Raw genomic sequence first — 25,753 nt, 5'->3', positions numbered from 1 at the left:
GTGGGCACATTACTTTCAGATATAGATCATGGGTTCTTATTTTTCTATTTATATACGTATAGTTGATACGTATGTAACCTTGAAACTTGTCTGTCGAAAACATTTTTGCAATATATTTTCTCAAATTAGTGTTGCTTTTGGATAGTATACGCTGTCAAATAAACCGAGCGCACCTATAGTCCCCACATTGCACCGCATCCGTGAGGTCACTAGTGTTTCAGTCAAATTAGCTTGACTAGCGGTAGTACTGCTAAGCTAGGATATTAGCGTCTCGTACATGTGTAAGTAGGTTGAATAAACAACGTTGTGAAGAATGGCTGGAAGCGCAGGAGAGTGGTGTTTGATGGAGAGTGACCCCGGTGTGTTCACAGAACTGATAAAAGGTTTTGGTGAGTGACTAGCTGTTCATTCAGTGCATGGTGGCTATGCGACAGCGCTAGCTAGCTAGCTAGCTCCCTCCTTCAAAGCTAATGGTAATTTGCAATCAGCTTCTATTGGTTTTCTATGCAATAATAAAAACAAGCAATGGAGGTCAAATAAAAAATATGTTAAGAGGCTTTGTATTCTCAACAACCACCAAAACGCTGCATTCTCTAAAAAGTTGCATGCAGTATTCGACAAAGCTAACTTAATGAGGCAAGCTAACTGGCTAGCATTACTCAGCGTTCAAAACAACGGCGCGTGAAAACAAATCCTCACTCATTAATGACATCTTTGTGCTTTGCTCTGCTGTCAACCCGCCACTGGGGACATTTGGTCCCATATGTTAACGTTTTTGAAAAGCCAGACACACCGTTCTATACACAAGTTATTGAGCCGTTTCCGCTCTACATCCTGAACTCCTCCATTCGATGCAATGCACTTCCGTTTTGGCGGACTGGGTTTGTTTTGCTAGCTAGCTCCGTTGTGCCGACAAAGCACTGATATCGCAGAGACAAAGAGGATATAACAATTACAACATGAAGAAAAGTGGTTCGGGAACTACGTGTGCGGTAGTTGGTTGCAATCACTCGAGAAAGCACCTGAACGAGTGGTTAGATAGAGAGTGCTACGACCACAAACCAGCACCCAGCACCCAGCCATGTTGTTCATTAAATACAGATAAACACAACAAATACTGCATGCATTGTATTTTTTAATATTATATATGAATATTTTCATAGTGATGTAATTGTGTGGGCTGCTTTTATATTTTAATTTGTAATACCTGTTAGGATTAAACATGTGATCTTTCTTGTTGAAGCCATTTCTTTAGTTTCCTCTCAACAATTAATTCATTCAGTGTTATTTATGTACAGTATGAGCTTAATATGAATGATGAACTGTGTTAAAAGAAATTGTAGCACTCTAAGGAACATATGAAATGCAATAATGCAATAACAGTGCAATAATGAAATTAAATTACATCAAACTTTATTTTCACTCAAACAGTACAGGCACATATGATATATTGCACAGCATAAAGAGATCATGTAAATTGTGCATTATGTAAACAACAGACAACTGTTGGCTCCTGTGGGCATGACCTAAATAAGGCAGTTTATTTTGGTTTTATGCTGGGCCACGTCGTCATGTTATCCTCCCAGTTTTGCACTGAATTCGGGTGGGGGAGAGTAACGCCATCTCCAGTCAAAGAAGTAGAATCGTGTTCCCAAGCTAGCATCACTGTTAGCATCGAAATCGCTGTGTTTACACCAGTGCCCGTCTGACTGTTTACATCGGTTTACACCGACAGACGCTGTGCAAAAGACTTCCGGCGGAAATGAAGTGCATTTGTGTAGTGTCATGGCGCTACCCGTGTTTTGGCGCGTAAACTTGTCTATAAGTATGAGTAATTATGTGATGCTGTATTTGTTCTTGCCAGGTTGCAAAGGCGCCCAGGTTGAAGAGATATGGAGTATGGAGCCAGAGAATTTTGACAACTTGAAGTATGTTCATACCTGCAGCTTCTTTATATTTCATAATCCCTCTCAAGGCATTATTTTTTTAATATTTCGGTTATGTTTCAGACCAGTTCATGGATTGATTTTCCTCTTCAAGTGGCAGCCAGGTGAGGAGCCAGCAGGGTCTATCGTTCAGGATTCAAGGCTTGATCAAATCTTCTTTGCCAAACAGGTATTTATTTGATGTCATATATAACCCTTTTTTTTGTTACACAATGTTGTGGTATTTTAATATTCGAGTCATAGTAACTGCTTAGCAAACAAAATGGCAACCTCGATCTGCTTGGTTTTTGGTGTATACACACATATCCCTACAGATGGATTGGAAGTATTTGATATAATCATCAAATGCATCACATCATGAATACACTGACTACAACATATAGAAACCCAATTAGTAAGTGTACATAACATAGGAAGATCTGGTTAGAAGATGATTTTTGATTTTATTAAGTTAGTTAATTAATACACAATGGGTTATGGATCTGTGTAATAATTAATGTGTTCTCTCTGTATGTTTTCAGGTCATTAACAACGCCTGTGCCACCCAGGCGATAGTCAGCGTTCTGCTCAACTGCTTCCATTCTGACATGTTAGTTGGGGACACACTGACAGAGTTCAGAGAGTTTTCACAGAGTTTCGACCCTGCTGTACGTTCACGGTATTTTTCCCTTGAATCCCAAAAAATAGTTTGGCAATTGCATGCATTAGTACATGAATGTATTGTTTACCCATTCACAATAAACTATACACCTTTTACTAAAGTGACACCAGCATTTAACTTCTAACTCAAGTACCAAGTGACACATTTTTCACAAAACCCCCCAGCTTTTTCTCTCTATTACACAACTTGATATACTTATTTCCCCACTTTCATCTGTAACACTTAGACAGTTTCATCCTCTTACCTCCAAAACCTTGATGACTCGGTTTTCTGTCCCACACATGTTCAAAAGAACCAAGTGAAACTGCTCAACTTCTCTTTTGATCTTAAATGACTCAAAGCTGTCCTTTTTTAAAAAATATATCTAAACCAGTTGGAAAGTGCAAATAATTGGAATAAATCAGGGTATCGTATGGAAGCAACCTGTGAGTCGTTTGATTTAGTTAGTACCTTTTTGACACTACTTACATATCCACACTTATTGTAAGTATAACTTTTTTCTAGAAAAAAGGAATTTTATAAGGGTCCCATTCAGCCTTTAATAGAACATCTTTAGGCAAATGTTATACAGTCAGCATTATAATCCTGTACCCACCTCCTCAGATGAAAGGTCTGGCTCTTAGCAACTCCGAAGTGATCCGACAAGTTCACAACAGCTTTGCCAGGTAAGCTCTCGCTCCATGAACTCTGTTTGAATGACTTCTTGATATGTCTAGCTCTTTATTCTTACTCTGTGGAAAGTGATTGCTGCTAATGCAGCTGTCTGATTTTATGCAACTTGCAAATGTGAGGTTTGGTAATTTGTTGGTCACCATTTGAAGCCCTTTCAAAACCTACTTAGTAATATATAACATATTTTTTTAAAGGGTACATATTATGCTCATTTTCAGGTTCATATTTGTATTTTGTTCCTCTACTGAGACATGATTTAATGTACAACAAGGTCTTTATTTTTCTCATACTACCTGTGCTGCAGCACCTCTTTTCACCCTCTGTCTGAAACCAGAGCCCAGTCTGCTCTGATTGGCCGGCTCTATTGTGATTGGTCAACAGCTTAGAGATGTTCCGCCCTTAACCTATCAAGTACAACGTGTTGGAGCATTAGCCAATATAGTGCTGTGTACCTGGACTCACATTCAGGTTCAGGTCCGGACTCAAGTCCAGAGGTTCAGGTTCAGGTCCGGACTTATAAGTCCGGACTTGTGTCAAGTTGTGTGAGTAACTAAAGTGAACTTATTTTTAGCTAATTATCAATTGAAAATAAACTCATAATCAACTCAAATTCAAACTCGTCAGGTTTATTGTGCCCCCTTCCAACTTGTGTCTACACCATGTCTTTTCTAGAACTCTACATGTGTTACTAACTACACAACACAACTACATACATAGTGATGTACATACAAGACTCAATATGCAAGAGTACAAGTCTATGTGTTCTTGTTCAAGAACAACAGCATATTGACATTGTCTGGGTGAAGTGTTGCTCTTTCGGCAGACACTATATCACCATACATACAAAGGAGTTAGCTTAGCTACACTACCATATATGGCAACCAGCATCCCACGCTGTCAGTGTCCACTATGTCTAAGCCAGCTTCCCTTGACGTCACACAGATCTCGCGAGCAGTTGCGATATTTTGCGAGACTTCGTGAGTTCAGTAATGGCCGCCATATCAGAAGCCAAAACAATGTTTTTCGTCTTTTCTCAGCGCAAATTTCTCGATCTATGGAAGGTTTTAGATGGTTTAGAACAAAAAGGAGAATATACGTAAGTACCGGTTCCCGACGTTCCGGTTTTAACCGGACTTGAACCGAAACTTTTTACAAGTCCAGTACCGGTTCGGCGTACCGGTACGCAGCACTAAGCCAATATAAGCGAAAGTGTAACCTAGTGATGTCACTGCATGTTACAGGAAAAAACAAATCAGTCCAATTGACAGGCAGGGAAGACGTGTGGGAGAGAAACTGCCTTTGCAGGGATTTTAGCCTTTGCAGACCATTTTCATGCACAATATCCTATAACACACAACACGAAAGGGAACCCCCAAAAAGCATATAAAGGCCTTTTAATGGGTGACATGTTTAACATTTTCTATGTACGATATATTGACTAAGATTGGAGTTATGTTTGTTTTTTGAGCATTCCTAAATCCTAACCTGTTTCACTGCGTCTACATATGATGCAGGATCATTTTCTTTAAAATTGTGCCTTTTTTGTTTTTGCAGACAGCAAATGTTTGAATTTGATGCCAAGTCCACAGCGAAGGACGAGGACGCCTTTCACTTTGTGAGCTATGTTCCTGTAAACGGACGGCTATACGAGCTGGATGGACTCCGAGAGGGACCAATTGACCTGGGTAAGCCGAAAAAAAAGTAATTTGCTATTTTTTCCTTTTTATTGCTTAATACAATTTCATCTTGTTGGCCATGGCTCATTTCCTCCAAAACTGTCTGTTTTATGATGATGTACAGGGACTGTATGTACAGACACCTGCAGTATTATCAGCTGTGGTCTGTGTTTCATCAGGTGCGTGCAACCAGGATGATTGGATCAGCGCCGTTCGCCCAGTGATCGAGAAAAGGATACAGAAGTGAATATACTTTTTTCATTTATATTGGATCAATCCTAAATTAATGAAATCCTCCGTTAATGTTGAATTGTATTGCTATTAAAGAATCTCTTCATTTCAATACAATGGGTACTGAGAAGTGAAAAGGGAATTCATGTAAAGCAGTGGTGTAGAAATGGGTTCATATGATTTATTATTTTTGATTGTACAAAGCAGATCGGTAAATACAGCATGTTCTGCCAAATGCTCAATGTTTTATTGTTTCCCTGTTCAGGTACAGTGAAGGAGAGATTCGGTTCAACCTAATGGCCATCGTGTCAGACAGGAAGATGATATACGAGAGAAAGATCACAGAGCTCCAGACCCAGCTTACTGAGGTGAGTGGCAGCAAAAAAAATGAATAATTGATGGCATAGAGTAGTTTACTATGTCCCTGTGAGGCTAAATGTGAAATCAGATGTCTGCTTTCAAAAAGTTAGGGATTATAATCAAACAAACAAAACATTTTCTTGTCGTCATATTCGTCCACAACACATGAAGTGTAGGATACGACTGCTCTGGGTTTAAATAAATGATTGTGTAGTAATTGAAATTGCCACGTTTTTTTCAACATTAAGAAAATGACACTGATTGTTCTGAATGAGGTTTAAGGTGAATACGAGATAACACTACTATTGATCATGGAAGTCTTTTACATTATAAAAAGGTAGTGACATTTATTCGATAAAGGGAATCTTGAGAATAAGGCGGATGTCTAATAATAGTCCAGCATTAAGATTTAAATATAAAATATTTTCATTTGATCTCTTTAGAGAGGGGTCAAGGAATACATTTACCCCAAGCTCAAAGTCCTTGGCAGAGGATTAATTACCAATTAACTTATTGAAATGACCCAACAGAGCTGGTAATATTCTCTAAATGCTAAGGAAAGGTGTTCTAATGCTTCATTCTCTGTCTCCTTTAGCATAGAGTACACTCAAATGTCATTTTGAAAGGAAAGGGGATGTCCCATCTCACAATGTATTAAGGCAGGAACATTTCAAGCGAAACCAGACCCTTGTGAATAACACTTGTTATCACATTATAACGTGCCCTAGTGTAGGTGCAGGGTTCCCCAAAAACTGCCTTTTTCTTAGTCCTTATGAATTTTCCTCCAAAGCACTCCTTGACTCCATAACATTTCCCATCCATCAAGGTCAGGCAAAAGTAGGTAGGAAAATAGATCTCATCTATGTTTTACTATCTGACCATAGCTGACCTGTTTTTCGTTTTTTAATTAAAAGGTGTAGTCTGTATTACCTGTCGGTTACACTCGGCGTCATTATTGGGTGTTGATGGAAAATGACGTTTGTTCCACCTGTAACAAACCACACCACAGTGATGTCAAGGCTTACTGATCACACCCTGATTATTACCCATCTCCATGACTACAGAATGGTGAAGCATTCAACCACTGGAGGTCAGCAAACACAAGATTTTACTTTATTACTAAAAGCTCTACTGCAAACATATTTAAAGGAGTAGGATAGATCTGCCAGTGGTGCAAAGTTACCTGGTAAAGTAACTCCAGTACTATACTTGGGTACTATTTCAAGGTACTTTACATGAGTGTTTTCACATTGTGGTTTTTTGTACTCCACTAAATGTTGTGGGCCAATATTGTACTGTTTTCTCTAGTACATTAATTGTACAGCTTTTGTTACCTGGAAGATTTAGATTGCTATTACAAATATAAAAATCATAATGCATTATTCCAGCTTATACTACCAAGCAGTGTTTGAATTAATCCAACTAAATCCAATTTATACAATTATTTTGAAGTGTGCAATACGGCGGCACGATAAATACTTTTTGAAGCTGATACCTCTGTACAATGTTGAGTGCAGGAATTGTACTTGTTACAGAGCAATTCTACTGTGTAGTATTACTAATTTTCTCCAACTAACAACCTCCCCCCCCCCCCCCCCCCTTCTGTTTCCCAGGATGAACCAATGGACACGGACCAGAGCTCCACGTTTCTCAGCTCCATCCAGTCGGAGATTGCAAAGTACCAGCTCCTTATTGAAGAGGAAAATCTGAAACTTAAAAGATATAAGGTGGGTTTCTCCTCAACACTGCATTTCCTGCTATTACATTCTGCATTTCATGTGACTTTCACTGTAATATAAATGCAAGGAAATTGCCCTTTAAGGCTACAGTGTATTTGTGTCTGTTGAAAACAACCTTTGAATAAGGAGATACTATATGTACCGGCTGTGTTTGCCTTAACGTGTAAGACTGAAAGTTCCTTCGTTCACATCTGTCATGCCCAAGTTTTCTCTCACGTTCTTTGTTAAATGGATGTGTTTTTCTTACAGATTGAAAACATTCGGAGAAAGCACAACTACCTTCCCTTTATCATGGAGCTGCTGAAGACACTGGCAGAGCACCAACAGTTAATACCTTTGGTGGAGAAGGTATCTTATGTTATTCTATTGGCTTTCTTCAACGCCACTCGCTTTCTGTGCATGTGCGTCTGGAAAAACGTAATCACATTGACATTTTGAAAAATCGTCTGGTTTTACTCCTCATTATTTTAATGGGATATCTTGTAGTTTTCAGGGACTCTCATGTATAAATAATGAAATACTTTGGTCAATGTCAAGAGGCTCAAGGAGGAACATTAATCAACAAACGTAATGAAAGACCATTTCAGCTTCAGTATTAATTCTGTCCAGTAAAGGGGAAATGGTCATGAATACAACTTTTGAAGTTAATTTGTTTCTACAATGTTTACCACTACTTTATTCAAAATGAAGTAACATAAAAGGATATTTTGAATTTTTCTTTGTAGGTTTTGTACAGTAATAAACGTTTTTTTTCTCACCAGGCAAAGGAGAAACAGAGTGCCAAAAAAGCCCAAGAGGCCAAGTGATCAACAAAAAGGACTTCCAAACAAATGCATCCAGAACCCTACAGTCACATACAGATACTGTTCATAATCAGTCTTATTCGCTTTCATGACCAGGGATGGTCTGCAGCACTTCCGCCCTGTGGCCTCCTGTGAAACATCAACGTTAAGAACTGCACTGCAGGTGTAGCAGAGAGACTGTCCGGCAAAAAAAAAAGAAGCTCTTTCCATGTGTCCATCAGCTCTAATGCATGATAGAAAGAAAAACAATGTGCTCAAATGATGTTCTGTCTTATTTTCATAATAAAATGTCTAGATGTTTGTGAATTTGTGTTGTTTATGGACAGATCTTCAAAAAATGTTATCGTGGTGGTAAAGACTTCATGGTAGATCTTTGCCACCACCTACTGTTACAGCAGAGCAACAAGGATTGTCGTTTAAAAAAAAACTTTTTTTCTCCACTGTAAACTAATAAGTATGTTTTTGTTCCAAAAAATATCAAACCTTTTTAAAAACAATCTTGCAGTCAAAGTTGTTTGACCTATAGAGAGAACACTGACAAGCTGCCAAGTCCTTATAAGTGCATCATTAAGATGTGTTTTTTTGGAAAGCTTCCCGTAGCACCATGTTCATTTTTTTAACGTGGGAGTCCGTAGTGGCCTCTGTGATTTATCCCATAAGCTAACATCTGTTCTCTACTACACAAAATAACCACGGTCAGCTGACTTAAGTGTTGTTCTTGAACATAGCAGACGTCTAAAGGCCTGCGTGAGTTTGACGTGTGTGACGACCAAAGCAGAACGTGGTGCTTTTCTATTTCTGGCAACTTTGTTTACATACACACCTTAAGTACTCCTTGGATCCAAGCCCAGTAGTCTGTTGCCAAGAAGCTTCACGTCAACAAAAGCTAACACACAGGTTTTACTACCAGCTCAGAAGGAGAAAGAACAATGTGTCAGTTTTATTTTCCTTTGTTAGGTCAGGCCACATGGTAATAGGATTCATGGTCACAGTGTCCCAGTTCTACAGGGTGTTTGTGAATACCATCACAATCTCACTGGACATGCTTTCAAACAAAGCAATCATCTTTGTGGCACTAACACAACATGGAATGTATATTGTGGCATGCTGACAAGGATGCAAATACAAGTGTTATAAATAGCATGCTGCATAACGGAATGTGCGCTGTGTAGGCCTACTTTGGAGGTCAGGGCATGTTTATTTGTGCAGCTCATTATCACATGCAGTGGCTTTAAGGGTTTTTGAGGCCCATAAAAAGCAGTGGTTCCAAACACAGGAAAAAGGCCTTGAAAGTATCAATATGGTTGATATGTTGCCTTAAAATATCAGACAAATAACCTTTGGAGTTGCTTGTTCTTTGTTCGACCAACAGTCCATATCCCAACATATTATATTTTACAATAAAATAACTAAAAGCAGCAAGGAAATGTTAAGCTTTTGTTGTTGTTGATGGAGTTATTTGTAATTAGCAATTGAAAGGCAATTGAAAGATATATCCCTGCTCTGTCAAATGCGAGACGTGCAAAAAGGTCAATGCAGGCAAAATAAATGAGAAGAAAAGAAAGAGAACAGTTATTATATTTGTAACCTACAGCTCATGATACAAGAGAGGTCTGCAACAATTTTAGCAGCTCTGTATTTTGCCAGAGCAGCCTTTTTTAGCTAAATGCTAAGGTCAACATGCTGATAATGCTAGCATGATGTTCAGAAGGTATACAGATTACCATGGTCACTATCAAACGTTATCATGTTAGCATGCTAACATTTGCTAATTGCCTCTAAACTAAAATAACAGCTGATTCAGTCATTAGTTTTACGGGAACATACAAAGTATCGGACAGAGATTTTGATGTAATAATGACCATATGAAGTGTTAAGGGGGTCACCAAAGTAACTAAAGGTCATCTTGAGCAGAGTGAGGATGTCTGTAGGCCTACTACATTTTCTGACAATCCATCCAATGGTTGTCTGGACATTTTACTTTAAACGCGAATGTCAAATTCATGCTGTTGCTGGAAGAAAAGTCGGGAGCACAAAGGTCAGTAGCCCTAATCATTTTGGGATCATGACTCATCGTGTCTTCAGATTTACATCACAGTCCATTTAATAATATCAGTCTGGACTGAAAGCATGCTGCAGTTCTTAAAGCAGTATTATTATAGTTTCTATGCTGGAGAAAATAAATCTTTTAAATTGGTTTATTACTACAGTTGAGCACACTTTCCCAGCCAGTCTGACATTAAGATCACATTTCGACTTCTCTTGCCGGAAGACCAACACAACATACGTTTCTCGAGGGCTGCCGGTGTAAAAGATGACCTAATTAAATCAGGACAACAGGCCAGAGGAGCTGTCAGCCTGTCAGGATCAACGTCCGGGTGTCTGCCCACTGTCAGCCTCTACTACGAGTTCACGGCTTCACAGCCTCTGTTTCAGAGAGCAGGCACACAGCAGGCGGGGTAGGACTATCTGCTGTCAGTCAAGGTAACACATTGTTAGAGTACTGGATCTCAGCTGCTATGACGTGGGCCATCAGCTGCACGAAGAGGAATGAAATTTTCCATAAAAATGAAGAATGTTGTTTTCATTGTGCAGCTTAGAATCAAGCTCATTGTCTCTAAAAATAGGTCATTGTATGTACGGTATGCAAATGTGTCTGACCTTTGTTAAACCAAACATCAAAGTGACAAGCACATTAATCCTTGCAATCTTTTCAAATTTAAGAAAAACAGTAATTAACAGGAAGTTGCAAAATATTGCTTCACTTTGTACAAGATATTTAGGACTGTCTGGGCCACAGATTAGTCATTTTAGGTATCTATTTAAAGCTTGTTTCTAAACCTACGGTTGGGAATTTAATATTAAAACATTTGTATTCTTTACATCCCAACATTAATAATTAAAATGATGACACTTAAAAATTGGCCCATGCACTCATTGCGCGTCACTGGATTCTTCCACAAGCTGCTCGCTTGACAGCTGTGAGTAGTTAAAATAGTCTTGCTTTGAATTTTGAATGATATACGATGGTCCTGAAATGCAAGTCAAAACAACATTTCACAAAACACTACAGCATTTCTTAAAACACAGCGACATTTCAAAAAACACTACAGCATTTCACAAAACGCCACAGCATTTCAGAAAACACCACAGCATTTCACAGAACACTTCAACAATTCAACTTTTACGGTAACGGTATTCCTAAAGTTTAGGGGGAACACTTCTTGTTTGTGATTTGACAGAGCTCAACAGAGAAGCACTGCTGTGATTAGGGGTGTCACGGTGTGAAATTTTCGGCTCACGGTTATTGTGACCAAAATTACCACGGTTTACGATATTATCTCGGTAATTTTTTTTTTTTTTTTTTTTTTTTTTTTTTAATTTTTTTTTTTATATATATATGTATATATATGTATATATATATATATATATATATATATATAGAGAGAGAGAGAGAGAGAGAGAGAGAGAGAGAGAGAGAGAGAGAGAAAAACAGCCATTAAGTTACTATTCAACAATCATCAAGTTTGCGTATGAAGTCAAATACCTACATTAATTTATTACCTTAAAAGTGTAATGTTGATGCAGGTAAATGGTAAGTTTAGGTTATTAGGCAAGAAGCCAGTACTGTATGAGAACTAAGCTGTTTAGCGCCTTACAATGGCGTTTAGTAGTGCACTAGCTACCAACGAATAGAGCATGGCACCGCAGTAGGATGTATTTTAAAATGCTAGCAGTGGGCGTGCTTACACTGACATTTAATATCAAGGTTTAACATTTTAGACAATCGGGTATATCGTTGCATTATCCCTTGACCCAAAGTCAGAAGTAACTTAATCATTAATGTGTTTCACTGCACTATTTTCACTGTCTCATGGCATATCAAAGTTTAGCTATTCAACTTAGCTTAGAATGGCGTTTAGCGCCGATCTAAGAATGGTGAACACACGAGAGCAGGTGCATTTGCTAATGTAATGTAAATGATTATTATCAAGATTTAACATTATTGACAGTCGGATATAATTGTTACATTTCCCCTTTACCCGAAGGCAAAAGTTATTTCGAGCATTTCAGCTAAAACTATGTGTTAATATTAACAAATATACCTTGCACTGGCTGTGCAGCTGCGGGTGATGGTCTCGTAGATGAGTGAGCAAATTCGATGTGTTGCTCCCTTTCGCGGATACCTTCCGCCGGCATGTCCTGCACACGGGGGCACCGTCCTCCACCAGTTGCCCCTCGGAGTTTTTTAAATATCCAAAGTAGGACCACACTTCTGATCTTCTGCGCTTAGAAGGTGGAAAAATGGTACCATCGCGGCTTCCTTCTTCTGCTGCCATGCTTAAAGTGAGAGAGTGTGATAAAAGAACCTAGGACTAGTGGCGCCTGCGAACGTTCGAAAGTGTCACGTGTGTGGTGTAGAGCTCTAGTAACGCACATAGATAACATTATGTTTTGAAATGCAAAGTATTTAGCGCGGTAACAGTGTAATACAGTGTAACCGTGGGAGTATTAGGGAAATGAAAGCTCTCCCGGTGTAACGGTGTGCGGTAATTTAATCCACCGACATAACACCGTGTTTTGAAATTCAGAAGGTTATCTCACCGTCAAAATATTTTAGCGCGGTTACCGTCTACACCGGTAACCGTGACACCCCTAGCTGTGATTCGTTGTTTTTGCTGCCAGTCAAGAAATCACGCTTCGTGATTGGTCAGCACCCGACAGCGCAACATGTCCCAAAACATCAGCCGTGTTAGCACCTTTACAGTCAATGGTTAGCACACAGAGCTCACAGCTCCTCATATCTGCACAAATCGCTCGAGTTTCACCGCGGCTGTCAGCTGTGTTTACTCCTATCATTCAAACAAGACGCGCTGGAGAGGGGGTCCGGCTTATATCCATGTAAACACTGTGGTAGAAACCAACTACAACAAAATCATCTTTACCGTGATTTAATTGTAATACACGTTTCAAAATGATGCCGAAGTAACTACATAATGATATCGGTTAGTAAAAATCATGAATTAATGCTTTGACAAGTGTGCAGACAAGACGGCAGGCGAAAAACCTTTTAAAATGTGCGTTTTCTGAATGGAGATCGGATCGATCAGGCTAAACCAGTGCTTCTCAAAGTGTTGGACGCGCCCCCCCCCCCAGGGTGGTGCAGAGGCATGACAGGGGGGGCGCGAGAGACCAGGAGGAAAAATGGTTATTTAAAAAAAATTAAAAAATTAATCATATTTTGAAAGATTATTGATTCGAAAATAATATGATTATTACGTCTGGGTCTCTGTGTTTCATTAAAGCTCGGCTCTGTGTGTGTGTGGAACGAGCCATTTTGTGTGCGTGCGCAAGCGAGAGAGAGAGAGCGCACCGGTACCGGAGATCGTTGATGTTAGCTTCTGGTACTAGCGAGCTACGCTAACGGATATAAGGAGTTTTTTCAACAACAAAGTGGAGGAGAGTCCTCTCCTGTCCGACTGAGAGACTCAGTGAGCTAAAGGACTCTCTGAGTGTTATCTCAGTGGGTCTCAAACGTTTTGGTCACCATTAATGTAAACAATTATTTCCGAGGCACACGTTTATATGATCATTATAGTTATAAAAAAATAAGAGAATACATTAAAAACAGGTATGAAACACTATGACATTAAAAAATGAATAAAGTTTAAAAGGGTGATTTGTAAAATATCCATAAAGAAATAGTACATCTGTTTACAGTTCTGTGTTGAGAGATGTATCCATAGATCTCTTAATTTTGCTCTCAAAGTGCACCAGATTGATGCTTTTAACTTCAATATTTAAGAATCTTCCCGGAGGAGCTTGCCCCCGGACCCCCCTATGTGAGGTCCACACACCACCTATAAAAATAGCACTTTAACCCTGCTTACACCTATATGCCGTGAGCTGATTATCGAGCCTTCATTGTAACAGTCGCGGGTACACTGTGTATATGCGTGGGGATTGTTGCAGTAGAAAATTCCACTGTAGCGATCGGTACATTAATGAGAAACCCTAAATGTTTGAACACCCTCTATGAAACGTCAAGCTACCCCACAGCAACCCCAAAATAAATCTCTGGCGCCGCCACTGAGCCTGACTATTTGTGTTGGGGGGGCCCAACTTTTTTTTTTCTCCAAGGGGGGGGCCTGACAGAAAAAGTTTGAGAACCACTGGGCTAAACTATAACCTGTAGCTGCTCAGTCCAAACTCACAACAGCGTCATACAGACATAAATAAAGTAGCGACTGTATTCGCCATGACATAGACAGTCTACAGTTTGTACGTTTAACTTCTGTCCAGTTTCTGAACAGATATGAGGAGCTGTGAGCTCACATCCTTTCTTGATTGGCAGCAAAAACAACCAATCACAGCAGTGCTTCTCTGGCTGGCTCTGTCAGATCCAAATCACAAACAAGAAGTGTTCTCCCTAAAGCAGTGCTTCTCAAAGTGTGGTCCGTGGACCACTGGTGGTCCGTGAGTATATTGGTAAAATTTCACATTTGAAATAAATAAATACATTTGAGCTTTGCAGAAATATCTCCGCAATGGACTGAGCTTAAGTTTAACTTTCAATTGCATGATATAGCCCAGCGCAACACCTTCACCACACATGTTGGCACTTGTTTGTACCATTTTCAGGCGATTTGTAATCTGTTCTGGAATTATTTTTTATTTTGGATATTTGTGGAGTTAAGTTGGTATAAAAATGCTTCAGAAACACTGCCCTAAAGGAATAGAGTGGTGAAGTCCCTCCCCTTCCGGGGGAGCTCCATGGGAGCTTATTTCGGAAAAATTATGTATTGAAGTCAATGGAGAGAGAAAGATTATCTTTCGATCCCGTTTGAATTGTGTCACTAATTACACATAGGATGTTTGTCAATTTAAAAGATAATTTTGCAAGTCAAAAAAATTCAAATGTGTCTTAAAACTGTGAAGTAACACATTTTTTTTTGTGAAACGCTGAATGAACTACATCTCCGGTCTAGCAGAACAACACACGTCACCAAGATGGCCGTCACTACTCTCTTGTCAAAAAAGGGATTGACTACCCTCACTGTCACCACAATGAAACACGTCCAGAAGAATGTCATATAAAGTTGCTTGCCTGCCTGCCTTCCTTTGATTCTCTCTGAACTGCCTGATATTTTTAATGTTTAATGTCAACCATTTGTGCAGATAGCATGAAGTAGAAAAGACCGCCGATGCTAATGTAGCGTTATTGTTAGCATTTCTCCCCCGGGCTTAAATGGTGTATTATAGAATGATCACACCGGTGTGACAGTACTCTTTAAAGGGTTCACGAAATATGACTACTACTCTTACTGTTTAACATTTGGGTTACTTGATGTTACTTCTTCATGTTAAGGCTAATAAAAATGACAAGGCTAAGACTGTAATGCTAACTAACGTGCTTGCTACTAGCTAGGTAGCTAACTTGATCCAGCCACTCCTGGTCCTCAGACGGGAAGCGAAAGAACGAGCAAGACCCAGCGCCATATATAGAAGAGTTACGACAGCGGAAGTCCAAAAACGGTTATCGTCACGTGGTTCATGTAGACGAGAATCGTTCCCCGGAAGTTCATGGCGGGCAATGTGAATGCATTGATAAAAGGAGATAGAACTACGATTTTTGGTAATTATTAGTGAATAAAGGTTTTGATTTGAAATATTTATACAACAAATCGATATGTGTATGTATTTACATCAATATGTTTAAAGAATAAAATAGAATTTGCTAATATTAAGTGATAATATTAGGATTAGTGTGAACAACTAGTTTACATGTTAGGCTAACAGTGCCTTGGTTAAAGAGCCTGTTGCTGTTTATAGCTTTGAATTCTTTAAAACCAATAGTATCTTCTTAAACTTGTATGGTAGTCAGGAGCATCACTTTCTAATGTTTATTGATATATTTAGAGGGAAGGGATCTAAAGGAATGCTTCAAAATTCAGATTAGATTAATTTCTACCATTTTCTTAAATTCATGATAGTTTCAGTAATCCCATGGTAATTGAGGACACAAGTTATCTAAATGACTAATGTAATCTTTATGGCTTTCAGAAAGGACAGGAAACCGACAGGTGACTATCAAAGGACTAGCAGCAGCAGCAGCAGCAGCAGCAGCAGCAGCAGCAGCAGCAGCAGCAGCAGCAGCAGCAGCAGCAGCAGCAGCAGCAGCAGCATGATGATGATGATGATGTTAAATGTGTTCTTTTAGGAACATCCATTGCAAATACATGGAATTCAATAAACATTGAATAGCATATCATGCAGTTTGTCTGTGCCTTTTCCTCCGTGTTGTCCTGGTTTGCTGTGCTGCCTCCTAGTCGCCACCATGGTTTGCTGTGCTGCCTGGGGATGCTCAAATCGCTCAGAGAAAGGAGTACGAATGTACGGCTTCCCCACTGACACAGAGCGGAGGAAAAAATGGCTGGCTCAAGTCAGCAGGCGCAATTTCTCGACCAACAGCAAAAAAATATGTGAGGTAATTATATACAAACACTGCATTTGAACTTTTTCACAAAACGAAAACCACACCATTGGGAAAGCTTAATGTTTTGTTTAATTAAAAAAAACAGGGAAAGATTTGAAAAACACAGAGTTGAGACTCAGGGTGCAGGGTGAGGGTCTCAGTGCAGGTATTCAGGCTCCATTGAATCCCCCTCTGGTTCTTGTGCTGAAAGAGGGAGTAACAGACAGGAGAAAGGGTTATACACACCTATATAGCACACCTATTGGATGGGAAATTGGGGAGATAAGGTGTGGTCTTTGTTCCCAACTGAAGTTATGGAACTTTATTATTTGTGAGTTTAACAAAGTATGACAAATGGCATCAGTAACAGATGTGATATGGATTTCTATAAAGTTGTCTCACATTCTTGGTCATATTTTATATACAGTATGTAACGAGTATAACATGTCCAGTAAGTATAAAGTTTTTCCTAATACTGTGTATTCAACCACTATGGAATATGTATGTGGGCAGACAAAACTGAGTTGTTCTGTGTGTGAAGTAACCTCAAGTCACTCCGCAGGCACATTTTGATGCAGACCAGTTTGTCAAGACAAAAAAGGGCAAGACTAGGCTGAGAGCAGAGGCTATACCCACCATCTTCGTGCATCGCCCTGTGGTCAAAAAGAGAAAGGCCCTTGCACCACGATTCACCCCGGGACCTGTATATACAAAGCCCATAGCTCATGATCACAGCTATAGTGTGAAAGGTGACACAGGTATAATAAGTATGAACTCTTAGTAACAAAAGTCATATTTCTTATTTTTAAGTGGTATAATATTTTAAATGTTCAAAAATCTACAGTGCCATGTCTTCTACTTACATTAGTCTCAAAGATTGAGGGAAGAAGGGATGAGGAGACTGAGAGAAAGGAAAGTGAGGGTGAAGAAAGAGAGGACATGGCTAGTGAGGAGAGACAGGGAGGGTGGACATCACCCACTGAGCCAGCAGCCAGTCAGCATACGAGGGAACCAGCAGCCAGTCAGCATACGAGGGAACCAGCAGCCAGTCAGCATACGAGGGAACCAGCAGCCAGTTAGCATACAAGGGAACCAGCAGCCAGTCAGCATACAAGGGAACCAGCAGCCAGTCAGCATACAAGGGAACCAGCAGCCAGTCAGCATACGAGGGAACCAGCAGCCAGTCAGCATACAAGGGAACCAGCAGCCAGTCAGCATACGAGGGAACCAGCAGCCAGTCAGCATACGAGGGAACCAGCAGCCAGTCAGCATACGAGAGAACCAGCAGCCAGTCAGCATACGAGGGGACCAGCAGCCAGTCAGCATACGAGGGAACCAGCAGCCAGTCAGCATACGAGGGAGCCAGCAGCCAGTCAGCATATGAGGGAACCAGCAGCCAGTCAGCATACGAGGGAGCCAGCAGCCAGTCAGCATACGAGGGAACCAGCAGCCAGTCAAACAGATCTATTAATGAATTAAAGAGAAAATTAAAGAGCCAAGAAGGAATCACCAAAAAAGCAAAGTCTGCACTAAGAAAAATCAGGAAGGAAAATGCAGCTCTCAAGAAAACAATGAAAATTAGGGACAACAAATATAAGAAAACGTTTTCAAAAGACCAATTTTTGTGACCAAACACAAAGGGGATGAAATGGAGCAATGAGACAATTAAGAAGGCTTTAAAAATGTGCTTTGCGTGCGGACCAACGAGTTACAAAACTCTGCAGGAATTGCATATTCCCCTTCCAGGAATAAGGACACTGCAAAGAAGGATGCAATGTGTTAAGTTTGAGCCTGGTGTGTAACAGCCAACATCACTGCCCTCCACCTGCCAGCACCCAGCCAGAGGAGCGCAAACAACAAAAACAAGCAAGGTGTCCCGTCATGTACCTGGAAGTTTGGGTTGGCAAAATGGAGTAAGAGAGGGACTTGCAAAACCTTGGTGGCTCTCTACTCATGTTGTCACAGTTGTCTTGGTTACAGCTCTCAATATTTTTTTTTCTGCCATTTCCACATCTTTAGAAAACATGAAATAAATGAAGTGAAATCAACCTCTTCTCTGGAGAACAAACTTTGATTTCTCTGTCTTATGAGTTTGCAGTCTTGCAGTTTTGCTCCTCCACCTGTAACATCACTGCCCCTCCACCTGCCATACAGTAGGTTACTAACAAGATAACTTATATAATACAGTGATAGAATACATGTTTAGTATGCTTACTTATATAAAACAGTAGTATTAAACTTACCTTGTGTTTTCACTCTCACTTAAGTCCCTCTTCCTTTGCCATCAATCCAAAATCAGCTGAGCTGCAACATTATAGAGACAGGTCATAATCAACATAATCACAAGGACACAATATGTCTCTGCTAAAAACACTCACTCTTACACGCACCAAAGTTATATTTATCTAATATTTAACTCCCTCCACCCCCGCATACAATCCCGTTTAAAAGCCCCTCTTCTATAATTCAACAACGTTGGACGAAATGACATTAAGAGAACGGAATTTACAATTAAAAGGCTGTTCAACGTGTGTTGCTAACTTGATCCGGAATCCTAGTTTTATCTGTTATCTGTAAACGTTCCCTAAATCTACTAATTTAGGGATAATCCACTGACATCCTTTAATACACATGTTAATTTGAATCAGATGTACTGATAATATCCGCAATATAAATCTTTAAACTTCTTCTTACCTTTAAAAGTCCGTCACGAACGGTCTATTATGCTGCAACTCTACAGCTCTGCTAGCCTTGGCGCTAACTTCCGGGAAACGATTGACAGGCTCCACGATCCGCCATTGCTGTAAAAAAGTGGTCCATTGGAGTGAACGGAGATGACGTAACTCTCAGTCTATATCTTATATTAGCTATCTCTTATTTGGTGGAGAACAACAATCGTAACATCAGTTATGACATCACTTACGCGACTCCGGGATTTGTAGTCTTTCTAGTTTAGTATTTTTCATAGTCTTATATTTCAACAGTTTTACGAAAACTGTGACTTTTTTGACATGAAAATGATTTTTTAAGATTTACAAACATCATATGTGTAATTCATGGCACAATTAAATGGGATCGAAAGATACGTTTTCTCTCTCCATTGACTTCAATACATAATTTTCATTAAAATAAGGTCCCATTGGGCGGAAGTAGATGGGCGGGACTTCGCCACTCTATACCCTTTCCGTACAAGTTGAAATGTTGAAGTGTTTTTTGAAATGCTGTAGTGTTTTCTGAAATGTTGAAGTGTTTTCTGAAATGTTGTTTTGACTTGCACTTCATTGGGTGTAAGGTACAAGTTCAGCGACAGTCAAAATGCATTGATCCTATTTCAATCTATACTAAATTCAACAAGGAGAAACATTAATAAATGTACAGGTTCTCACCATGACTGTATTATTTGGTGTTTACAAGTATTAAGGACTAAGAACAACATATATGGTTATCATTAGAATGAGCATAACATTAACCTATTCTGCTTAACTTTGTTATGGCTTGGTAAAATATGAAATGTATATATCAGCCGATGTGGTTTATGTTTCGAAAGTGATTCCATTCCCCAATTTTATATTTCTCAAGAATAAACTGTGAACCATGAGTTGGTATTCCACAAGGAAACTGTCTTGGTTTCCTGCTTATTTCCTTGAATGCTTGCATTAAATGAAGGGTAATTCACTTCAGAATCTTTTTTTTGTTATATTCCATGGAATGCTCTTAACATCCCGATAGCAATGAATAAATTAAATGCTTTGACAATAAATATACAAATACTTCATCTGTGGATGCCGTGGCGCTGTAAGAAGTCAGCCTTCCATCTCGTGCACAAACTTATCTCGTGTCCTCATTGGTCATGTGCGCGTTCGTATGTGTTGGAGGAGAGGAAGGAAGGGGCAGATTTTTTTCGGTTGTGTACTTTCAAATTCTAGCTTACTCGAGCTAGTTTCTCCATGCTTACCCTACCTTTAAGTTGCCGTACTATTGTAATGCCCTCTTCTGTGGCATACCAAATAAGTGATTCATAGGAAAACTTAGGATCCTGACCAGCCTGAATACATACTAAAGATCTATCATTAATAAGTAAATACTTTGCCATACTGCAAAGCACTTTGAACTATATTTTATGTAAGAAAAATGCTTTATATTATATTATCATTATTGAAAAAGTGCAACATTTTTGGTTGAACAAGTAAATAATTGCATCATAGAAATGTCATGAAGAATACATTTTATTTCTGAAGCAGTCCAGCTGCCTGTAACCTTAATTTCACAAACAACAGATGCGATATTTGTAAAACATAACATTATCACAGTAATTTCACGTCACATACATTCTACAGTGTAAGTTGTGAATATAAGTTAAAATCACACTTTATGTGTAAACTGATGCAAATACAGCAAAACAGTGTAATTTTCATTTACACACAAGTCCTGTGTCTATGAAAGCTGTGCAAAATCTTCAAGTGGAAATCAGCACACAAATACATTCTGACAGCATCGTCCCTAAGAGATACATTAAATGTTTTGACATTCATCTCAGCTGGGAATGCAGTTAATCCTTAACACCATTCTTTTAAAGCGCATCATTTCCAAAAATACTTCATTTAAATAGTGCAGGTAACGGCCCAGTCAAGAAAATGCAACTGTAATCCAATCTGGTGGAAAGGATCTGTGCGCCACCTTCAGCAGCATACAGCAATAGCATCCAGCCTTATCATCCAAACTTCATTGGTGGTGAGCTCCCAGCAGGACGGTCTAAAAATGGCTTCCTTTTTGCATTTGCCCTTACTCGCCGTTATTGTTTATTCTCAGGATTTGCATTGAAGTATATTATCCCGTGTCAGTGCATGGAATAAACATCCTCAGCTCTTCACACAGTCACAGTGGTAAACAAATGACTTCAGGAGCCGGAGTCTAGTTTGACTAGGACTTAATGTGCTTGCCCTCTCCCCTGGCAGCTGCACTCAGTTCTTTGTAAAGGTCAGAGTAGATAAATCTGGAGTAGGAGTTGTTCTCCATCAGGCTGTAGACCTTCCTCTGAGCTGACAGGAAGCAGGCGGTAGTTGGCTCATGGAGGCTCTCTGCGATGTCATTTTTGGTGTGGAAATCCAGGTTTATCTGTGACCAAAGAAACAGTCATTATTAGCCTTTAAAATCCATTTTTAATAAGAACTTAGCACAATCATTCTGTTTAAAATACGTTTGATGAAACAAATAGAAAAAAACACATTAATGTAGAGGAATACTGAAGGCTATAATGGCTACCTCTTTGGGAGCTTCATTTTGAATGAAATCCTCGTAAAGACTGTTGGCCTTGGATGCCATCTCTTTCTTTGACGTAAGGATCCTGAACTCCTCACACGCCGTCCAAAACTCAATGTTCTCCTCGCAGTACTCAGACTTCAGGAAGATATAAAATGCAGCTTTTCCATCTGTGGGCGGGAGAAAGAGAAGAAGAAGTGTTAAAGACAAGGCAAGCACCATGAGCTGAGGGAATCATCCACTCACTGTGTGCCCATTAGTGTAAGGTAAAGGAAGTGAAAAGCCATTATAGCAGCTTTGTTTTATTGGGGCCAATAAAGGGCCTAAATTCAGCGCACAATTGACCTTTGAGACTCTTTAATGTAATCGTGTACCAATAGTACGTTGAATGACTCTTACATTTATGACTGAGTAGTTTGTCAAGTGACTGCGCCCACAGCTGCACGTCATCAGCCGTCGGCCTGAGGGAGGAAGACATGGATTGTTTTAGATCATCATAGAAGAGCAGACAACCAAGTTTTAATGTAACTTTGAATTCACACTGCAAAATCCTTGAATTTAATAAAAACAATCTGATTGTTCATATAATAGCTAATAAATCATTGGCTTATTGCATGATTTTTAAGTTAAATATTCTATAAATTATTTTTGGAATATACACATTTAAGGAACTGGTGGAATTGCATTTTACTGCTTATATAAAAAAGGTAAAAGTGAAACTGAAAATGTGACAAATAAAAATGATTGGTTGTCAAAAATGTTGTTACTTTTACTTATACTGTGTGTCCATGCTGCCATGGGGATATCATTTAATTTAAACAATTGATATCAGACATAGTCATTGTTATCTGGCTTAGTTTGTTTATTATTGAATCAATACATCCGTAACATTTGTGCCAAAATTCAAACAGTATATGTCATAAGTCAAAAGAAGTGCATGTAAAAACTAAAACAGAAGTTGAATATAATTCACTGTATTCAAATATAGTTCAATTCCAATTTAATTAAAAAACAACAAAAAAGGTTTATTTCAAACTAAATAAACTATAACTACCATGAAGCACAAACAAAATAAAAAACATTCTTACAACAATGATCACAATAGAAAGGGTCTCACCTGTGAGGTCGGGTTGTCATTGACTTGGAAGAGTTTGTTTTCAAAAGAAATCGTATTCTGTTTCTCCAGTTTTTCCTCCTGGAAACAAAATGAAATCACTCATTAGATTTATATAGCAGCATAATTCTGAGATATATCTTTTACAAGACATCCATAACCCTGAATCATTCTTCAGCAAGACATTAACTTACTTTATCCCCTTCTTTTCTGCAGCAAAGTCAGTGGGTTTCATACAGTCAGTAAAGGCCATGTTTTGGGATAACACACAGGCAAGGTTCTCTCTCATGGTTCAATCTCTTCTACTCCTCCTCCACTTGACAGGCAACTTTATAGTTTCTCTCTGCAGCCACCATCAGCAGTGTGGCAGGCAGGAGGCGGGCCTGGCATGGTCTTTAACGTGATTGGCTGTGGTTGCGTAAACAGTAACTTGGCCCGGTGTGACTCTCAGCCTGAGGCAATGATAGGCTGTCATTGCAAAAGTATTCCCTCCCCCAGGAGCCTCGGGGCTTCCATTACTTAAGAATAAGGTCAAGATGTGATGCCTATAGGAGACTCAAGACCCTTATTTACTGAAATAAAGTTCAGTCAGGGGGTAATGGAACTTTACGAAAAATTTAACAGCTCTCTTCTGTATTTATGTACATTTACAAATCATTCAAAGCATTTATTTATCACCTATTTTGCTTTACTTGTGAAAGAACCACACAATAAAGTACTACTATATATAGAAAGTGCCTTTTCAGTTTTCCAGTAGCTGTCACTTATCACTATCTCTGATGTACAACTGATTCATTGTGACTTTGCTACACTACTATTCACATTGAATGAATTAGTCACACAAGGTGTGTATCAACGAAGCATTTTTTCTGTTGATGATGGCATGTCCAAATATGACAAGTTGGTACAAAGATGATGATGCAATATCCTCTTACTTTTATGAATCTTTAAAAAAAGAAATGCAAGCTCTGCTGAACACATCCCTCTCATATCCACCTCAGTTCATTAAACACGTTAATAGAAAACATTAGCTCTTAGGTCAACTGGGGACTTTTAAGGTTACATATTTGAAAATGATCGGTTAAATCTGTTGATATGTAGAGGTTGTTTTTAAACGTCTAGGTTATCCTATCAACAACAGCTACAACCTGAAACCTTGAAACGTCAGTCAACAACACGCCAGTCAAGGATCTAACCATTTATAGCTAAAATGTGTACAGTTATATTGGGTTGAAAAAGCTTTGCTTTTTGAAGGAACTTGAGGAATTCGTTGCTGCTAGGAGAACTGATCCCCCATCAACAAACACATGCATGAACATGAGATCTTATTCAAATCAACAATACCCCAAACTCTCAGCACCATAGGAGGAGGTTAGAGGGAGCAGCACTGGCACGAGGGTGTCAGTTGCGAGAAATGTCAGCTAATCAAGGTGCGTCTGTACCAATATGAATGAGATTGTGAAGCATGAATGAAACAGCTGATACTCATCAGCTGACTAAAGTTCACTGCTCCATCAGAAATCTTCCAATTGCTGACAGGCTGTTGAGAGGACACATTTAACCTGGACATCTAAAACATGTAACTGTCAACCACTTGTAACTCAGTTCAACCTTGAAAAGTAGAGGTCTGATTTAAGCAGCATGTTTTTGGCCTTGAGTGGGCTGAATAAGTTCATAACTTATGATGAACAACGTTATAAGTTAGAGCTGTTTAGGATAAAGAAGATTCCAGTTTTTGAGTCAGAGTGACAAATTATTCACTCTTGTCTTGAGTTGTTTGGGTCTTAAGCTTCTACATGTTGGACTTTCTTCACCAGCTAGTCACCACGTTTTGCCTCATTTCCTCTGCATAATATGACATAGCTATACTCGATTCACCATTTTTTGTTTTCCTTTAGCAAAAGTTGTGGATTGTACTTTACCTTGGTTGACAGGATAGCTATTGATTGTTTGCTGTGAACAACTGGAAACAGGTAGACTTGAGCACTTAACGGCTAAAATAATAATAATAATAACAATACAGCAATAATGTAACTTTTTGCTTCTGAGTTTCTCTATTTTGATGTTGTGGCTCATAGATGCCCACTGCTGCTGACACAATTGGACGGCAAAACTAAAACTAATCCTTGGCTAGGAGCAAATCAAAACTACCATAAGTGTAATAAATATTCCCTGATGTTCACTGACAATGATAAAAGTACATGTGATGAGTTGAATTACATGAACATGCCAGGATTTACATACAGTCCTGCACATCCTTTTATGGACAAAACGGAAGTACTCTATTTCTTTCCATTTTGTATTGGCAATCAGGCTGCATATTAATCCAGTGCGTAATCTTAAAATAATGTCTGCAAAACCAGTTTTTGTGCCAAGAAGACATCTAACCGCATCATCTTCACTTTGTACTATCCCTATGTTTCCATTCAGACGCTGTTTGCACACAAAGATGCGTCCATGAATATGTTGTTCATTCTATTACAGGTACAATTTGTTTGCATGACACAGAAGTAAACTGAAATCTAAAACTATTCCAAAATAAATATTCATGATATACATGATGAATGCATGCTCTTGTTAGTTTAACAGATAGTCAATAACTGTAAACATTAAAAACAGTAATTAAATAATTTAAATAAAACTATCAGTCTTAGCTTGAGAATACTTACCATTTAAGACGTGCAAACTCCTTATTCCAGTAACAGTGTTGCTGGGCATCGCCATCATATCCAGAAACATTGAAATGGTATTTCTATTGCGGAACACGACACGTATATGTACAGAAAAATAACAATTTGTTCTAGATTATCTGTGCA

The 25,753-nt window shown here is 39.0% G+C and overlaps 2 protein-coding genes and 1 long non-coding RNA gene across 3 annotated transcripts; 1 reads left to right on the top strand and 2 right to left on the bottom strand.

Moving 5' to 3' along the window:
* The first annotated feature begins 192 nt into the window (after positions 1-192).
* uchl5 (ubiquitin carboxyl-terminal hydrolase L5) lies at positions 193-8,394 on the top strand. The gene is made up of 11 exons (XM_079693384.1): positions 193-389; positions 1,865-1,928; positions 2,010-2,115; positions 2,468-2,593; positions 3,211-3,272; positions 4,834-4,964; positions 5,135-5,198; positions 5,452-5,554; positions 7,160-7,273; positions 7,535-7,633; positions 8,047-8,394. Exons 1-11 carry the CDS (start codon positions 314-316, stop codon positions 8,089-8,091), a joined length of 990 nt encoding a protein of 329 aa, XP_079549510.1. The 5' UTR covers positions 193-313; the 3' UTR covers positions 8,092-8,394.
* Positions 8,395-18,684: 10,290 nt separating this feature from the next.
* LOC307018704 lies at positions 18,685-19,413 on the bottom strand. Its single transcript, XR_013802480.1, has 3 exons — positions 19,259-19,413; positions 18,808-18,868; positions 18,685-18,725 (listed from the first exon to the last, which is right to left on the bottom strand). It is a non-coding gene; the product is annotated as an uncharacterized lncRNA (long non-coding RNA).
* Positions 19,414-20,772: 1,359 nt separating this feature from the next.
* Positions 20,773-23,269, bottom strand: LOC307024706 (regulator of G-protein signaling 2-like). The gene is made up of 5 exons (XM_079659052.1): positions 23,132-23,269; positions 22,941-23,018; positions 22,223-22,284; positions 21,827-21,993; positions 20,773-21,679 (listed from the first exon to the last, which is right to left on the bottom strand). Exons 1-5 carry the CDS (start codon positions 23,224-23,226, stop codon positions 21,485-21,487), a joined length of 597 nt encoding a protein of 198 aa, XP_079515178.1. The 5' UTR covers positions 23,227-23,269; the 3' UTR covers positions 20,773-21,484.
* Positions 23,270-25,753: the final 2,484 nt, after the last annotated feature.

Source organism: Notothenia rossii (assembly GCF_949606895.1).
Source record: "Notothenia rossii genome assembly, chromosome: 1".
Classification (NCBI taxonomy): domain Eukaryota; kingdom Metazoa; phylum Chordata; class Actinopteri; order Perciformes; family Nototheniidae; genus Notothenia; species Notothenia rossii.
The sequence above is the reverse complement of the archived record's forward strand: the minus strand, read 5'-3'. Positions and strand labels throughout refer to the sequence as shown.

Excerpts from the sequence above, each read along its gene's own strand:
- LOC307024706 (XM_079659052.1), bottom strand. The coding sequence starts at position 23,226 with ATGAGAGAGAACCTTGCCTGTGTGTTATCCCAAAACATGGCCTTTACT. Across the intron at positions 22,285-22,940 it reads ATGACAACCCGACCTCACAG|GCCGACGGCTGATGACGTGC; the intron begins GTGAGACCCTTT and ends TTCCTCCCTCAG. Across the intron at positions 21,994-22,222 it reads CAAACTACTCAGTCATAAAT|ATGGAAAAGCTGCATTTTAT; the intron begins GTAAGAGTCATT and ends TCCCGCCCACAG.
- uchl5 (XM_079693384.1), top strand. The coding sequence starts at position 314 with ATGGCTGGAAGCGCAGGAGAGTGGTGTTTGATGGAGAGTGACCCCGGT. Across the intron at positions 2,594-3,210 it reads CACAGAGTTTCGACCCTGCT|ATGAAAGGTCTGGCTCTTAG; the intron begins GTACGTTCACGG and ends CCACCTCCTCAG. Across the intron at positions 7,274-7,534 it reads TGAAACTTAAAAGATATAAG|ATTGAAAACATTCGGAGAAA; the intron begins GTGGGTTTCTCC and ends TTTTTCTTACAG.